We start from the raw sequence: 19,456 nt of genomic DNA on the forward strand, positions 1-19,456 counted from the left end.
TGATTTCTCAGAGCAGGGCCGTCCCTAGAGTTGGCAGCACCCGGAGCAAACGTGGTCGTGGCGCCCCCTCCCCCCAGCAGTAATAGTCGCATTCGCATATTTTAATACAAATAGCCGCGGTGCCCCCTCAGCCACAGTTCGGCCCTGTCTCAGAGCATGGTTTGATTTCCTCAGCGTGTGGCCATTCATTTCCTCTCATCCTCTTTATTTTCTTATTTACAAGCAGCTAGTCCAATAACTGAGGCAATTTACTGTAGGAAATCACCTCTGACCACAAAGTATTCATGATTCTTCAAAGGCTACGACATTAATATTATAAATCGGTGTGTCACTCACTATCTTTGAAGTTTTCCATGATTCACACCTCACCTGAGTAGGAGAACTGATTAAATGTAAAGCCTTGACTAAGTTAGTCTAAACATTTTTGTAATTCTCTACAATGGGTAGGCTACATTTGAACGCAAGCTCATTTTAAAGTGCTAGGAATTGCCACCTTTCAACTATGTAAACTAGCTAATACAAAGTAGATTCTAGTGATTTATCAAGATTTTACAAGTCTGTAGATGCAGCTAATTAAGAAACCCTTGGTCTGAAAGTGCTACTTGTAAATTGCTTGTTTATTCTTTAAATTTTATATATTTTTTATTTTTATATATTTTTTATTTTTATATATTTTTTATTTATATATTTTTTATTTTTTTATTTTTATATATTTTTTATTTTTATATATTTTTTATTTTTAGACATTAAGTTTAACTGAAAAGTACAATGCTATAAAAAAATCACACTAATGAATTTTTAATATAGCAGCATTCCAACAATCCTACAAACTCATTGAGAATTTTATTTATATGCACACAAAGTTTTTGATTTTACAAAAAATGTTAAATATAGGTAGTAAAATATAAAATAAATCCTTAAACACAAATTGTCAATGCCGGCAATTAGTTGCTCGCTATGGTAACTGCAATAGGTTGTTTACAGTCTCTGACTAGTTCATTTCATAAAAAGTAAGAGCGGTTCCCTGATTCCATTTACTCATCAGACTTGGATACGATAATAACTGGGAACGCACAATAATTTTAGGCCGGCATGATATATGCCGGTTGCCTGATTCAAAATTTAAACATGGATGAATATGAACAATAACAAAACATTGACCTTGTCAAAAGACTGCTTCAAAATGAGAGTTTTTACAGTGCATTATCTTATCACTATTGACTAACCAATTTGTTATTCTAACTTTTGATCCGCATTATATTGTCTAAATCCAAAACCAATCAGATTTATCAAATATCCCAACCCTATTGCCTCTACGCCTGTGTTTTCCATCCAGATACTAATTTTTCGATGACAGTAAAAGAAGTAAAATAGGAAAATTCTTAGTCTGAAAATATATGACGTTCAGTGACTTCCGTGGCCCTCTACAGTGCATTACGCAACATTTCGGGGACTTCCGTTACTTCGGTGACCGGTAGATGCCCTGTACAAACTTCTTTTTTCCAAAAAAAGTATTTACATACAAATTAAAAATAGTAATGGAGATTCGTTTAGTAAGGTATGCACGTTTGTTGCAACAAAGTTAAATTACGCCTAATTCAGGGAAACTCCTGCTGAAAGAGTGCTGCCTTTAGAGCAGCTACAAACATCTCCTAATCTTTAGTTTAATCCATACATCCAAATTACTTCAAAACTTCTAATGGCTACAGGTCGTTACAACATAAGAACCAAGTAGTTATAATGTTTTATTGAACCTCAACAATTCAGCGTAAATTATTTACAGCTTAAAAAAAATCAAAATTTTAAAACTCAACACATTGAGTAAAATGAACACACAATTCAATGAGGGCTACTAACCGATATCACAAACTCAATAATTCGTTACATGAACAATTATTTTTAAAACATTACAATGATTACTAATTTAAAATTAACATGACCGAGATTAACTACAATCACAGAATGCTCCTAATGACTAGTTAATTTAAATCAAATTCCTTTCTTACTAAACGAGGCATTACATAACTAAAATTTATTATATATATTTATTTTATGAAAAATATCAAAAAACAAAGAAGACATGAACATAGAGGATAAAATCTAGTTAGGAAAATTAAATTCTGATTCAAGATGTAAAAAAGATAAAATAACATAGCCATGGTCGGGAGAAAAAGACTTAAAGCTGCAAGTCTTACTGTATTGAGACTTCAGAGTCTTAATTAACAAAGTTATTTGTTTTATCTTATAAAATTGTAATTTTGTTGCTATATCTTTCCTTGTGACAAGTAAACATAGTTTATAATAATATAGAAATAACTAAGGACATATATTGCAAGAATCAAAAAACAGTTTTTAGGAAAGTTATTATCCCACACGCTCATTTTTTTACTTATTTTGTAGATCCAATGTGGAATATATTTAATATTTGTTTCACTTAATGGTTATTGAAAAAAAAAACACATTAACTATTGGTATTCACAAAACAATGATAATGGCATGAAAATGTACCTAATGTTAAAGAAAACATAACTTTTATAAAAACATATAAAAGAAAAATTTATTTTTTCAAATCCTACAAGTAATTTTATTTTTATACAACAAATATTTAGCAACCGAGTATGTTGTTCACAAGTAATATCCTTAACCCATTTGCACCGTCTTATTTATTGACCAAAAATTCCAGTATCACTGAAACATTAAAAATAAAAAGATATATATTTGACTATTTTAATGATGATTTATAGTATTTTATAGCTGAAAATAATAATAAAATTTAGATTTTTTATTATTTTGACTTTTGTATATATATTCATATGTAATTAGGATTAGGATACGTTTACACTATTTTTTGTATTTCTAAAAAAATAGGTGCATATATATACTTGCCTGAAAAATATTAATACTATTTTTTTATTGTTATATAGTATTCTATAGCTCTGACAATAATATAAAACATATAATGTATATAAAATTTTGTATATTATATGTACATGTAAATGTATTTAGGACACGTTTACACTTTTTTTCATATTTTTTATAAAAATAATTAAATAGCTGCCTGTATTACGTAAATATGAAATCATTCAAGGAACATAATATTTTGATGAACAAATTTAAATATTATATGTATATATTGTACATAATGGGTACATTTTTTGTATAATGGCTCATTTGAATAAAAATCAAATTTTAAAATTTAATGGCTGACGTACCAGTACGTCAGCCGTGATACCATACATCACGGACTTGACGTACTGGTACGTCATCCGATGCAAATGGGTTAATATGTAGTTGAAATAGGTGTAACTGTACCTTATAGACAAACATGTTCAATTACAATACAGGTATATAAAATATATATTTAATATATATGTATTTGCTTTACTTTAAATATATTCACTATTCAAAAGTATACAATATCTTTCATCCTCCAAAGATGGAGAAGTTGACAGACTTACCATACAAATTAAAAACATAATAACGAATAAGCAACGGAATGTATTGTAGGGTGGGATTTCTACATTGCAGACAAGTCTCAAAGACAAAATATTTACTCTATTCTTGTTGCATCAGTCAGTATCAAGGAAAATCTGATAATCTTGAAATCTACAAAATTTGCAGGGATTAACCACAAACAATCAAATTAAAGCTTTAAACATGGACAAAAGTTGCTGGATACATAGATAAACGTTGCAAAGGATTAAAACATAACAAAATAACTAAAATGAGTTACCTAACGTAAAAATTCACTTATGGAGCTATAAAAGCAAAATAAGTAGATTTATTCACAGCACCGATGCAAATGATGAGACCTAAGAGTTTAACTTTCTTCTATACCATGAGCGAAGATCATCACCAGACCAGGTTCAGCCATCATGTCTTCATTTATGTGAAGATTGTCACACTGAAGAACTACGACTGCCTGAAAACATCGGGTATGGGTGAATAGGTAATTTAAAACTAATTATGATGTTTTCACCAGAAACACTATAAGTGTCCAATAGTGTAATAACTAGAGCCAGTATTTACCAATATGTTTTTTTAGAGTCAAAATTACTACTTAGTCTCGTTGATGTAATTAAGGGTGGAATATGTAGCCTACAAATGTTTTATATTTTACAAACCTAAATAACTTAGTATTTAACCATAAGTAATGCACCTTTCCCTAGAATTTTGTACTTTCGCAATAATTCATCAACCTATCTATATATTAATAGGCAAGCATGATCCTTTAAAACCTTTTTTCTCAGCTCGTGTGCATCGCAGGGAAAATCTACGCATGCTGTCAGATCCCTTTAAAAACTCAAATAGGCTCAAATATAAGCACAAAAAATTAATTTGAAATTTTAAAAAAATTAACATGGGCTTTACGGGTTGCCATGCTGGTGACACATATATAGCTAACTAAATAATTTCAACCACGTACTAACCCATTCTTGACTGTATAGAGTTGCTGATGAGCTGATGTGCCAGCACAAACAATCCTGGGGTATATGTACTTTAAACTTGACCACGTACCACCACAGTCGTCTCTGCATACCATAGGTTGAGAAACACATGGGAACAAGGTTTTATAAGGATAAAAATAGGGTTTTCCCATTTTTGACCCTTAACCCTAGAGCTGGCAGTAGTGTAACGCTGTACTGGCATAGGGATTTTATTAATTATGTAATATCATTTTTAAACCATCATAAAAATTAGAAATAGCAACATAACTGTGGATTATTATATATAATTTTGTTCAGAATAAAACAAAGAACAATAATATAGGTGGTTTACATGGTTACCACAAAAAATTTTTTTTTTAGTTTTTCCGAATTTTAGGCATTATTATTTTTTTTATAAAATGTTTTATATTCCGCCGTGTAGCTAGGTGCAGGTTAGACTTATCATCATAAGGTAAATTGTAAAGTTGTAGTAAATTTTGTGCTGATTCCAAAAATATATAGTTTATATAGCTTACTTTGTGTATTTTGTTTGATAGCCCTATTATTATGTTGATCGTACCCCCGCGCTAGTACCAAATAATCATCCAACCCAGGTCATGTACAAAACCGTACACCTTATATAATATATAATTCCAGGGTACTCTGGTTTGAATTATTTAACTTATTTATTACAACAGCAGCCCTAAAAAGCGAACAAAACTATATAAAAAAAAAAAAAAAAAATTATATGTAGGCCTACCGTAACACCTGCATTGGCGCCGTATATCCGGCGTTGCCATTTCGGCCGCGGCCGTTCGCGCCGTATATCCGGCGTTTGCCAGCACTAGGGTTAAAACATAAAACCTTGAAATTTTTTGCAATGACAAACCTTGATAGTCATTGCTGTATTTATTTGTTTATTCAGTTATTTTCCATAGCGACGATGACAATATGAATGTTTTAGTTTTGTGTCATAGACGATGACTCATCGACTGCTGTAGCGTCGATGGGAACTAGTGAAATTGAAATTATTACGTCGTGGGAAACTAATGATGATTTATAGTTGAATATATACAACTTCCGAATCGGAGAGGTGTGGAGGGGTAGCAAGCAGTGGGGAGACTGCTGTTGCAGTGTTGCCGCGTTGTTAGTCGCAGTGAGCGGGAACTGCAACTTCCTCACAGAATATGCGCTCCAGCGCCAGCTTACAACAACGCACGCAGCGTTACACTGTGTGCTGTGCTGTAATTTCGTGTTATCTGTTGATAGTTAGAGAACATCTGCTGATAGGGAAGTGTTGTAAACAGAACAGCGTAGTACAGAAACATTTGTTCCAAAGTAAATAATTCCCTATGTTTGGAACACTCTTTGATATTTACTGACTTCTGGTGGGAAACGACATTTCTGTTGTAAACCAAAAATATACTGTGAAATGCACATGTGATGACTATTCCAACATCAAAAAGTTTTTTTCTAGCTTAGGGGACTTCTAAACTCTTGCGGACAGTATACTGTACTCGAAGTAGTCACTGTCATAACACTGGAGGAACTGCACATGTGCGTGCGGGCGTGGAGATGCAGTGCGATATGGCAACAGCGCCTGTTGCTATGGAAACCGCGTCAGGCTCTCCTTGCTCTTATTGGTCAGGTAGTCAACCTGGCAGTTCTCCCTCTTACTCAAACGTCAGATCGCCCCACCACGCCGATACGGAAGTTGTATCTATTCAAGTATAAGTAGCCTTATAAACATTTTGACCTCAGTCTCAAACGTCATTATATACAGTCTATCCGGGAATGTCGGATATTTAACGGATAGTGTCAGATACCAAATTTGGGCTTGGGGAAATTTTGGATATCCGCACACCTCTACTTATTAATCTACTTTTATATCACGACAGATACACTGGTAGGCCTACTCTTCCTCACTTACTTGTTTGCCAGGGATCCTCTTACACACGTAGTTCTCGTATTGCCGTCGGTTGTTTTGTCGAGTCTCCAGTGAGTTGAGTCCCGACGGCCAGCTTCGCTCGTGACAGTTGTCCATCAAGTCGTCTATGATGTGTGTCGGACAACCAGACTCATTCAGCGATCTCCTGATCATTGCCTGTAATGCCATAATGTGTTAGCATTCAAAGTTTTACAGTTGGTACCTTTGACATGGAAATTATTTCATGGTTTCTTACCAATCATTATTATTATTATTATTCTTACAAATTCTATAGGTTAGGCCTATTACATTTCATGTCTTTTAGCGAATTTCCCATATAGGGAATAAGCTTTTACCGTAGATCTCATGGTAAGCCTCACTCGGGACCGATTTACTTTTTATAGTTTTTTGATGTCCCCAGAGGCCAAAAACACAATCCGTTCAGATTCATATATGTCCGTTAGCATGATAGCTCAAGCAAAAATCATCAGATTTGAATGAAACTTGGTACACAGAATTTATGTCTGGCTGATTGTATCTTTTTTTGATATATTGTCTATCTTATTTATTAAATGTTATTATTTTAGTTCTTATTGACGACTGAGATGTATAATTGTAAAAAATTGTACCTATTCAGAAAATAAATGACTTATGACTTATGACTTACACACGTAAATGAGCTGACAAAGCTAGTAAAAACATACCACCAAAGAAGAAGGAAAAAGAGAAAATATAACAAAATTTGTATGTTGTTCTGTTAGAACCAAATTTTGTAAAAAAAAATAATATAAAGGCCTATATATATTACATTTATATATAGCAAATTATATATATGATTTGGTGGAGTAGCAGTTTAAGTTTAAATTGAGCTCTCTTACCACTAAGCTACCCTGATTTTCAAATAGGCTACTAACAAAAGTTTTGGGAAAATGTGTAGAAATAAAACTACAGTAGAACCTCGCTTTTATCAGAGGAACGTGTTTAATAAAAAAATAGTAAAGCTGTGTTTTGAACAGACCACGGATAACTGAAAACTTCGGTTAATTTAACACGATATAAAACAGTAATTTTTCTAACTCATAAACAACACCTAATACCGTACTGTATTAATGGACTTAAATGTGATAAATTGCATATTAAATCATCAAAATACAATTAGTATGCTATTGCGCAATCATGATAATTATGTTAAGTCATTAACCTTGGTTCAGTAATAAAAACTTTAACATTTAAAACCACAGCTTTCTTAAAATTTTACTCAAACAAATAAATTGCCAAACATTGTGCAGCAAAATCAGCGTGCCTAGTTTATTTCCAGACAAATTCCAGACTTTTCAAGAAAAATTCCAGATTTTTTAAGACTAGTTTTTTCAACAATTGTTGACCAGACATCATGTGTTGATACCAGAATGTATCGATTCTCAATTCTTGATACCAATACCAATTTTTATAATTGAACCAACACCAACCCCTGTCTTTATGTCATTGAGTATTATTAAAAAACTGTTTTTCAAGTAAAGAAAAAAAATGCAGCAATTAAAAATTCTAACTAGCCAATTTAGATTTTTTGGATGATAAAAAATCTTCCACGACCAAGTAGACATCATTGATTGCCGCGGTCACAGGAACGTCATCGTCGTCTCCCGTGGTCTCTGAAACGTCAACGTCGTCTCCCGTGGTCTCGGAAACGTCATCGTCGTCGTCCGCGATCACGGCAAAATCATGAACATTTCCCGTGGCCGTGTGGACATCATCGTCGTCTCCCGCGATCTCGAAAACGTCATCGTCATCATCCACGATCGCGGCAAAATTGTTAACATTTCCCGCGGCTGTGTAGACATCATCATAGACTCCCGCGGTAACGGAAACGTCATTGTCGTCGTCCAGATTGGGATAGTTTCCTGCTTTATGTATTAGGAATAGGAGAAAGGTGAGAATATCTTTTTTAGGATGGTTGTCTTTTAGTGAGTGTTTGCAAGAGTGAAATATTATGCATATCTGGTGTTGTGTTAGTGTAAGCTAGAATGTGAGATTTAGTTTGTTGCAGAGACTTACTTGCAGCATGTCATCAGGTGTAGAGATCATGCCACCCCAGCGGGTGACTCTCGCTCGAGTGAGAGAGTTGGACCATCTCACTACCTCGTCTCTCTCCATCTCCTCCGCTAACGCTCTCATTGTCGGGTTGTGGACTCGCATTGCTCTCATGAAATCCTGTTTCAACAATACAAAACAAATAAATTGGCTACTTGCCATTGAAATAAATAAATAAAAAGATACTTAAGTTTGAATATTGTGTTGAAGCCTTCACTCTTTGCTAAAACTATTAGTGATGAGGCAAAATTTTAACGGCAAACTTTACACAAATTCCGGTTTTTTTATAAGGAGAATGAAGGGACTATCAATAATAGCAATAATTACATTGAGTAGATAAAACATCTAAGACTGTTAGATACTAAAACTGTGAACCATAGATACAAATAGCCTCTCCTTGCAACTAAAAAAAACATGAACAGAACAATTTAAGGAGAATATTTTAATTACAAAAACAAGTTTCCTAATATTAGTAATATTTAGCCATTAAAGTGGCTTTTAAATGTGGCTCACTTAGTCTATATGGTCAGCCAGGTTTTGCCAGTGTTCCCACGAAAATATTTATCTTAAGTGAATTCCCTGACCGAGTTTTGTTAATTTCCCTGACCACGGCATATTCTAGGTATCGTGCTATGAGTTTTCTTAATACTTAGGTATAAGTTAAGTTTTTATAGCTTAAATACAACTTGTTTTATTTAATACGACCTCCACCATCCCCATTACAGCTCATTTTAGTGAATTTACCATATAGGGAATAAGCTATTACCGCAGTTCTCAAGATAAGACCTAGACCACCGACCGATTTACTTATTTTGTTTTGACAAATTTGTTTATTTCATATTAAGCTATCAAGATTTTAATAAAAAGCACTCTGTACTATATTTTCTATAGCAACAAACCTATGTACGAGTACTTGTTAAAATTAATCTTATTCGAATAAGAAATAATTTTAAAGGAATATTTTTAAAATCCAATATTGGGATATTTATTAATACAATACCAAATAAGAAATAAAATTCTAAATATTTACAGCCCTAAATAAAAAAAAAAAATGGGAATAAATATTACATACACACCACAGATTTGTCATAACTTAGTAATCTTTTCAGCAACTATCTCATTTCAATATAACATAATCATCCAAAAAATTAATGTGATCTATAGAAGTTTTTTGTAAATTTCCCTGACTTCATAGATTAACAAAATAATAACACATCATCATTCACAATATTTAACTAATCTTTAGAATTAGGGAATTGTTTTTGATTTTTGATCCAAACTTTGGGATATGTCCCCGTTATTCAGGATCTGTGGTTTTCAGACGAGAATCATGTGATATGATTCCGATCAAGGAAGACAGACTTCTGTGAAGATTACGCAATTGAAAATTAATTGTCGCCTTTACTGTTGAATAAAAATATTGACAAAATATGTTTACTATATAGCTAAAATGGTTATCAAATAAAAAATCACAATGTATTGTGAAACGACAAATCCTTCACACCAATGGTACTGAGAAGTTTTGAGGAACCGAGAATTGTAGCTATCCCATCCCTACTAATTATTAATTGGAGTTAAGAAGCCATAACAGTAACCAGGCAAATACAGATTTTGCAACTTGAGTTTTGAGGTTTGATTTTTCAGTTGTAGTCTCAAGATTCGTTATTTCTGGTTTTGGCCATCTCTAAACTGCACCCTACTAAGTTGGATGGCATACATGAAAGTATGAAACTAATGTCATACATAGGTTACTACAGAACAATAGATAGCCTAAGTTTCCATCTTCCAATAAAGTATTGTAAGTGATGTACCTTAAGTAAGTGAATTTCTCTTTTTTGCTGGTTCAGCTGAAATTTGTAATCCGCAATTTCTTTTTGAAAGTCTGTCATTTTCTGCTGCTGAGAATGGATTAGGGATCGTAGCTCCTTAACACAGTTGTGATCCTGCATCAATAAATTGATGTTAGCAGTGAAAAAAATGTATTGTCAGAATAAATTATGTAATTTCAGGTGAATCTGTTTGCAATATTTATAAAATGTCAACAATCTGTTTAAAAGCAACTTAAAATTCAACGGAAAATAAATTCATCTCTTAAACAATACCTTGACAAAGTTTATAGATTTACCGGTGCTTAAGAATAACATAAATCGAATCAAATCTTTAATCAGTGAATAACATGCGTAACATGAGATAAAACTATAAGGTAATCACCATAACAATAACTCAAAAACATGACTAGGCCTACAGCATTTTAATGTCATCAAACAATCTATTCAAAGGTTTCAGACAACAAATATCATCAGTTCAACAATCACACTTGGCAAGGAATTAATTTGGTAACTAAGTTATAAAACTACTTATAAATAAATAAATAAAAACTTGACTGTGTATGATTTTAAACAAGCAGGAACATAAATCAAGCATACCTCAGACCATTATAAAACCAGGCAATAGTTGTAATTGTAAAACATAGCTGATCTTCAGTAGGATACAGCCAGAAAAATCTAATATTATAAATTCTTTGGAAGATTAAAAATTATCACTTAGAAAAATTTGTTGAAACTTAATAAACTTGTATCCGGAATAAGATTGTACTCAGAAGATATAAGTACAAGTATTGCAACATCCCAAAAAGGATAAAACCCTTGATTTGATAGTCTAGAATCGACACAGTAAATAAAAATGCAATTTATTCTACAGAAAACAATTAAATAAAGTATTGGGTGCAATGACAAAGACAACAAATACCTAACCTCTAATCACAATTTAACAACTAAACAAAGCAATAACAACATGGCGTTGACTTAAATAGAGCAATTTTAGAGAGAAAGAAGAAAGTGCAGTCAACCGTCCACTCAACAGCTCAATAGGTGGAGAGTAGTTTTGGTTGAATAAGTCAACTGTCAATCGTTTGAAAAATACAAAACAATATGAGAGTGAGTGACTCAACAGTCAATCATTTAAAAAATGGGGCCCATAGAGTTAGGTAGTTTGAGGATTAGGCTACCTTCAATTCATCCATAGGTATGATTAGACCACAGCCCTGTTCACAAGGCACCGGTCGCTTGGGGTTGTGCTCACACTCCTCTAGATGGGCAGGAAGTGAGTCTAGCTTCAACACAGCCTCACATCCATACTGAGAGTTGTCACAGCTAATACACAGCCTGAGAACATGACATCAAGTATTAAGAGTCTGATACTAGCCTTTAACTCTAGACATTACAAATATGTTATACAGCTAGAATGTAGGCGCCTAATGTCAAAGGAAAAAATTAAAACTATGTCCATAACTCCCCTTTTTTATAGTTATTATTTACAACTTACCGAGAAAGAAGATTACGAAGGATACGAGGCACTGGTCTAAGCTGTGCAGATGTTATTGCTTGCCTATCAACAGGACACGTTGGTTGTCTGGATATCCATTCATGAATACAACTTCGGCAGAATGCATGTTCACACAGTGGAGCCTGAAAATAACTTGTGTTCATAATTATCGAAACTTGAAAAATAGCCTAATCTTAAATGTATAATATAGGCTAACTTATCAATTAAGTTAAGTCTTCTTGATTTTTTGATTACAACGAACTATAAGCTTATGGGACATTAAGTTACTTTACAATAAGTCAATTTACAACTTCCTAGTCCCATTTTGATAATTGACTGATAATTTATAAATATCAAAGAAACTTTCTCTGAACCATCTAAAGATCCTACAATTGCTTAGGCTAACTTAAAATGACATTTTGAGCAAAAGATGCTAGAGAATTATGAGCAGAATAGTTATCAAAAATGTAGCCTTGCCAATAATCTAACAAAGTAAAAAGCCCTTGCTAAGGTGGCGCTAAGGCCCCTTCTTAGCCTTCCAGAGGTCCCATCACGGAAGTAACCTCCAGGGATGTTTTATTTTATGCGATTATATTATTTTGAGTGTTGTCGGCAGTGTGAGTGTCACTGTACCTCACGCACCTCATTCCTAGAATCGAGTGAAGGTCAAAACTCACCCCTACTATTTTATATTTTTTAGTTTTGTAAGAGGCTGGAAGTAGCTTCCTTGTGCGCCCTGCCGATTCTTGTACAGCCTGGAGGCAACTTCCGTGTGCAACCTCTAGTTTAGTGTGTGGGTTGATTTATTGCATGTAGGCCTAAATAATAATTTTTTTACGATGCATGACATTATTTAGTAAATAGCCTATATAGTTTTTACAAGATGAGTGAAGAGGTCAAATGTTGAATTGCAACACTCTTAGCCAGTGCTGAAAGGGAGATTCACAAACGACGTATGTACATAGTCATTTAGTATTAAGATACCCACTACGGTAAGTTAAATTACTTCAAACATCAGGTATTGTGAGTGTTATCATCTAGAACCACATTATATTACAAAAAAAAAAAAAAAAAAAAATTAAATAAAATAACTAAATTAAAATTTAAATGAACTTCTTGTAAAAGATTTCTTCATATAGCCTACTTTGATGTTACAATATTTAATAGAATAGTTTAATTTTATATTTATATACCTAATCTAATTAAGTTATTTTATAATTAAGAGTTCACTAAACACTTTTTTGATGTTTAAACTTAAAAATAAAACTTAATTTGTGCACCAAAATACACGTTTTATATACGTTTTGAAAACCAATGCGCCCTCTGAAAGGTTAACTTATGTGAGCGAAAAGAGCAGAACGATGGGAGCGGCTACATTTCAAACCAAACTATAGGCCTAAGCATAGGAGCTTCCTTACTTAATGGGCAATAGTATCAATACTTTGGCAGCATGCATTACGAGCGTATTTTGAAAATGCAAACCATTTGACAATTTGTATCTTGCCACTGTTTTCGCTCATAAAGAGTTGGTCGTGTCGCTAACAACTCTCGAACATAGAAGTCTCGGCCAGACAGCGCGAGCGTTCTCAGCGGCATTGACGGTTAGTTTTGTTTGTGTTCAGTAGCTTTTGTTCTACCACGTGCATTCATCATGTCTGAGGAAGAATTAATTTCTTCAATGCAATGGTAGCCTATCCTTCATTATGGGACGCATCTGACAGATAGCCTAGACCATCAAAACTAGCTAATGAAAAAAATACCCCCGTCGCAGCAAACCTGACAACTAAGCGAATTTCCATTTGTCTGAATTGATTTTCAATTAAATATATTTAAATAACATTATAGGTCGAGTACCTAGGTTTGCTGCTACAAGGAAACTAATAAAGTGTTTTTTTTTAGTAAAATATTAATAGCTTAGTACAAAATAAATAAGTTTGCCAAGTTTGATCAAAATATATCCATAAACAACCAAACTACAACATTTTACAATATTCTCCATAAGAATAACATTGGAATTTTAAATTTACAACTTTTTAAAATTTCTCCGTTACCAATAACCGTACAAAAATACTTTTATATACTAAATTATTTGTTTTTTAAGCTCTTTAAAAAGGTATAAAGAGAAATTGGGAAACTTTGTGTTTTGAGGGTCATAAGTGAGAAAAACCAATTTTTACCCCATAAAACCCCCCGTAAAGCCCTGTTCCCATGGTCCGATCATGCTGGTTCGCGAACTCATTCAAGTTTATCCCGCTTTACACCTTTAAACCAAATTTCATCAAAATCGGACAAAAATTACTCAAGTTATCGCGTTCACGTACACACATATATATATAAATCTATATATATATATATATATATACATATATAAAAATTTGAACGAATGGTGTTTTTGGCCTCTGGGGACATCAAAATGAAAAAGTAAATCGCTCCCGGGCTTAGGTCTTACCATGCCACCTACGGTAATAGCTACTTCCCTATAGGGAAATTCGCTAAAAGGTCAAAGATCGCAGAAGAATGGAATGGAAATGGTAGGCCCTAAGTACTTTCCCAATATCACATGTCTAACGTGGGATTGGCTAGCCTATATTGTGTTTAAACATCAGTTAGGCTAACTTACCAAGTTATTCAACATAACTATTTGGTTCCGGAAAACCAAACAAAAATGTATAGACCTATAACTTAAGTTAGGTCCAGATAACAAAGAAGGAAATGGCGATATTAAAATGCGCTTGTTGCTTGTAGCGCCAGTCCACGTAACTTAGGACACCAAAACCTACAACATTCTGGTGATTCAAGCGTTCCGCTAGCGTCGCTACTGTTGCTCATGTAGGAAGGGGCCTAAAAACTGTACAAGGCCTCATCTACAGCATTCTCATTTTTTTATTAGGCTAGATGTGGCACAACTGATATCCTATGTCGCCAGAAGATTGTACTTAGACCAGGCTAATCTAGGTCAAGTGAATTGTAAAACCATCACAATAACCTTTTGTATAACATATCCTAGGTCCACACATTGTTACGAACAATATATAGGCTACTTGCCCAAAATATTTCACAGACAAGACGAAACCTTTTTTATTGGGCCAGGCCTACTACCGCAAACAAATTAAACTTATCCTAGTCAGGCCAAGGTCTTACTCCAACAATAACAATAATTTAGTAAATGGGCTGATTAACTATAGGCCTAATAAGGAGGTAGGCATACAAGTTCAAATTTTACTTACCTGAAGTGGATCTTCAAGCACTCCAGAACATATGGGACAAACAAGTTCCTCATCTACATCTCCAGAAAATCTATGGACATCAAATCCCATTTTTCTAAAGGTAACTACAATCTAAATAAAAATATAGGTATAGTAAAAACAGTTCTAGTTCCGGTAGGATACTTTAACAGATGCCCATAACAATTCTGGTGATGGAAAACTTGAAAACATTAAAAACAAAACTGGTTACATCTTACATTACTGGCACTGACTTCCGTAGTTGATATCAAACACTGGGGGCATTTCTTTACAGATTTTAGTTAGTTGAAAAAAGGAAAAATCTAAGGTTTAAAATCGTAAAGGTAACATTTCCGAAACAAGAATCATAAGAGAACAGTCCCAACAAAAGAACAATATCAATAGGCTATCCCGAAAATTATCATGACAGACAGGTTAGAAAATATGAAAATAATCACTCTATTGACACTGACTGAAATAGAAGAACAACTAACAAGAAGAAGGTATTTACTCAGGGGAGGTATAGAAGAGGCTACGATGACAGCTGTGGGCTTCTTATTAGCTGAGGGAACGCCATTACCGTAACAAAACAGTCGGTTGTCATCGGCCTCGGTGGTCTAATGGTTAGCGTGCCGGGCTGATATACTGTAGGTCCCGGGTTCGAATCCTGCTGGAAACATTAACTCTTTGTCCAAGATTTTTTTATTATCAGCAAGTTTGGTTGGTTTGGTTCGGTTATTACAGTTTAATTTTATTATTAAGTCATTATAAAATTTTAATTGAGCAAATTCTAGTTTTATTTAATAAACAGAATTATTTTTCCGATTACTAAACTTTTGTTATATTATTTCTTTATCAGCAAGTTTGGTTAGTTCGGTTAGGTTATGATAGTTTAATTTTATAATTAAAAAATAATAAAATTGAATTTGAGACATTTATAATTTTATTTTATGAACAGAACAATTTTTGCGATTAGTAAACATTCATTGCCAAAGTGCTCTCTACTACAGCGCTGTTCACGGAGGAATTTTGAACTAAATGCCTCATTCGTACCTCCCCTAAGTCAGACCCCAAGAAGAAGAAGAGAAGCTCACAGCTCACTCCACTACTCCACTCGCTACGCTACGCTAGCAGCTCGCGCGCAGCACGCACAACAAAAGCAACACAACACAACACAAGCAAAGCTGGACTGGAAAGGCGGCCGTGACTGGACTAGGACGACGGCGATGGTCAAAGCTGGAAACAGCCAAAGAAAAAGACTGTGAATAAAGAGCCAATAATACCAATCAGTAGTTATAATCCGTGGTTGTTATAGTATAGATACCTGATCAGTTAGTTAATACCATAGACTAACCAACACAAGTATGTTTTATCTATGTTAATTTTAACTATCAATATCAATAGTCAATGTCAATACCAAAGCAAATATATGGTTTAGATTCCACTATAAACTGTACTGTAGGTCCCTTAGGGCCGGTACACACACACCGACTTGGACGCATGTGAGTACGACTGTTCGTGTCGTGTTGGCATACGACAACGTCGTGTTACCATAGATAAAACATACTCCCCCAAGTAGATTTCTCATCCTTATGCAACAGCTGAAGACAATTTTATTGTTAGTTCTGTACGGTTTTCTGTAGAGGTCGTGTTTTGTTTACAATTTGTTTCCCGTTATTACAGCCATTTGAAACCTCGTTTAACAAAATAATACGATCTAATCATAAACAATAACTTGTTCCCTAGTTATATAACCAAACAGTAAAGCACAAATCAAGAAATTAACCCTAAAATAATAGAAACAAAGTTTCGTCGACACTAGCGCCCATGTGTCACGTACATGAACTAGACACGAAAAACGTGCTTCAAAATTTACAATGGGATGAGAAGTCTACTTGTGTTGGTTAGTCTATGGTGTTACCTCACGACAGTTGTCGTATCGGTATACGACTCAGCAAACACAACAGCGAACTCTACTGGCTTTATGACTACTAACCCAGGCATACAACCATGTATAAACAGAATGAATGTGTATGGAAAGTTTAGTCGTTGCTATGTAAAAAAGTTGTTTTGAAACACTTTGCAAAAAAAACAATAATTTAAGTAATGCTATTTATGTACATTTCATTATATACAACCTTAATTCGTATAATTATATGTGTTATCAGTTAAGGTAATGTTAATTTTGGTAAATTTTTGTTGCCCTTTACAATAAGTTACCGTTACAATCAGTTATTTTTGTAAATGTACATAAAGAAGACTCTCTCTTGTTCGGCCACCTCGGGACCGGACCACCGGCCGGACTACAAAACCGGACTATCCGGCTTTACTGTCAAAATTTATAATACCCTATTTAATGCATCACCTATGGTAAAAAATCAACAAAGGCGTTGTTTAATGTTGAACTATTTGAAAAATTACAATCATTCACCTATGTTGAAGTAGCCTACATAAATTTATTAATACTTGACTTAACCTCTCACAACCGTTAATTGCCATGATAACATCTTGGAAAACGTCTAAAATCGTAAAAATGTTGGTTTTTGAACGTTTGTTATTTAATAATTAAGTGTCATAGACCAGTTTTAAATAGCTAAAAGCCCAGCGTGGCGCCCGGCAGTCGTGTTCCAAGACGCACTAGTGTGTATACACCGACGCGACAGCCGTATAACGCCATGTCCCGCTACGACTCAAAACAGTCGTGAGCCCATACGACACGACTTGCCTGTCGGACCCCCAGTCGGTGTAGGGCGCGACTCGAAATTTGTCGTCCACGACTTTGACACCTACACGACTGCTGTCGCACTAGTGTGTACACCCCCATGCGACTTCCATTGCCTACTTTGTTTCTCTACTTGTCGTGCAGATATACGATTTCTTGAGTCGTACAGGGGCACGACAAAAGTCGGTGTGTGTGTACCGGCCCTTAGTTTTCATTTGCTGTATGCTGTATGGGTTAAGGTCGATTCACACACATCAGTCCAGTCACAGTTCCGTTACAGTCCAGTTGCAGTCCAGTCGCAGTTGCATCCGCAATTTCTCAGTCAATTGTCCGTCAGTTAGTTTCAGTCAGTCTTCCGTCTATAATATTTACAGTCAAAAATTTTAAATTATATACCTACTAGTGTCCCTGTTGCTCGAATTCGAACAATTGCTAAGTATTACAGGTGTTATTTTAAAAAGAATAACACAGTTCCGTCAGGCGTCCGAACAATAAAAAATATCGGGGAAAAGAACCGTAACCGCCAATTCTTTCAGGGGCCCATTTCATAATCAACTACAAACTAATATTATTAGTAAATCAGCTGATCGTCCAATGCAAATCTAATGGAAATTAAAAGTTACAAGTTGTAACTTGTAGTTTATTATGAAATGGGCCCCATGCCGCGGCCTGGTAAGGTGGCCGTGGTACAGACCAATAGCGCACTATCCCAATTCTGATCATTGTAAACATTCAATTAAGTTACAAAAAAGATTCAAATTCCCATAAAATATTACGAAGTAATCCCTTGTGTGGTTCGTAATATTTAACACAAGGGATTAATGTTTAAAGTTTAAACCCTATGATTAAAGTTACACGGGAGTATGTGTCATCTATGCCTATGTAATTTTAGTTATAACCTTAATAATATTGTAATGTTTAAAACCACGGTGGAAGGAAAATACATAGGTAAACTAGGTATTCGTTTTTCTAGTGGGGCCTTGTTGGCTATTCGCTATTCCCGTCATGTCTGACGTCACTCAGATTGCAAACAAAAGATCACCTGACTGTCAAATGTCAAATTAGTATGTATTTGTTGAGATTTGATTGTTATTGTTTTTATTGTATTTGTTCCTTCCACCATGCGTTTAAAACCAAAACCGAATGAGAACTAACATAAACTAACATGCAGTTCAGCTATTTAACAAACAAACTTAATAATTTACTGTAACCATAGATAAAACATATGTTGGTTAGTCTATGCTGTAACTCATTCTTGCATTCTTAAGCTTAGTTGTATCATAGATAAAACATAGGTTAGTCTATGGTTGTATGATAATAAAATTTCTAATTGGTTTGTCCGTTTACACAGCCAAGATTGTCCATATCCCAACAATTTTGTTAATTCAAATAAAATGTTTCAACATAGGTAAAACATCCATGTATTATCTATGTCTTCAGCTTCATGGCTTTTAATCCAGCACACGACAGTAAAAAAAATTCCCTCCTAGACTGTTTTACACCAATCGGAGGCAGTGTTATCGGTTTATCTATGGTGTTATTCAAACCTAGACAAAACTTTTTTTTTGAAAACTTAAAATTCAGCCAACCAGAATCGTTGTTTAATAAAGTGACTGTTCACCGGTTCAACCATTTCAACTTTATTGTCCATGTTTTGTTATTCACATTTGCAGACCAAATAAGTTATTTATCTAATTTCATTTTTAAAATCTCGTTGAATGTTGATGCGCTGCTGTTGCTC

General features: G+C 34.2%; 1 protein-coding gene across 1 annotated transcript; it reads right to left on the minus strand.

Moving 5' to 3' along the window:
- Nucleotides 1-3,167: 3,167 nt before the first annotated feature.
- LOC129004785 (E3 ubiquitin-protein ligase NRDP1-like) lies at nucleotides 3,168-15,359 on the minus strand. Its single transcript, XM_054433421.1, has 7 exons — nucleotides 14,997-15,359; nucleotides 11,770-11,912; nucleotides 11,453-11,609; nucleotides 10,257-10,388; nucleotides 8,410-8,565; nucleotides 6,358-6,531; nucleotides 3,168-3,922 (listed from the first exon to the last, which is right to left on the minus strand). The coding sequence occupies exons 1-7, from the start codon at nucleotides 15,084-15,086 to the stop codon at nucleotides 3,821-3,823; spliced, it is 954 nt and encodes a 317-aa protein (XP_054289396.1). The 5' UTR covers nucleotides 15,087-15,359; the 3' UTR covers nucleotides 3,168-3,820.
- Between the last annotated feature and the right edge of the window lie 4,097 nt (nucleotides 15,360-19,456).

The sequence above is a fragment of the Macrosteles quadrilineatus genome, unplaced genomic scaffold, assembly GCF_028750875.1.
Source record: "Macrosteles quadrilineatus isolate MER2022 unplaced genomic scaffold, UCM_ALF_1.0 Scaffold_11__1_contigs__length_5352618, whole genome shotgun sequence".
In the NCBI taxonomy this organism is placed as follows: domain Eukaryota; kingdom Metazoa; phylum Arthropoda; class Insecta; order Hemiptera; family Cicadellidae; genus Macrosteles; species Macrosteles quadrilineatus.

Bases quoted from the DNA above. Each gene is read 5' to 3' on its own strand.
- LOC129004785 (XM_054433421.1), bottom strand. From the start codon at position 15,086: ATGGGATTTGATGTCCATAGATTTTCTGGAGATGTAGATGAGGAACTT. The intron at 11,913-14,996 runs GTAAGTAAAATT...AGTTATTTTCAG, and splicing joins TGCTTGAAGATCCACTTCAG to GCTCCACTGTGTGAACATGC. The intron at 8,566-10,256 runs GTACATCACTTA...TTGTTGAAACAG, and splicing joins GAGAAATTCACTTACTTAAG to GATTTCATGAGAGCAATGCG.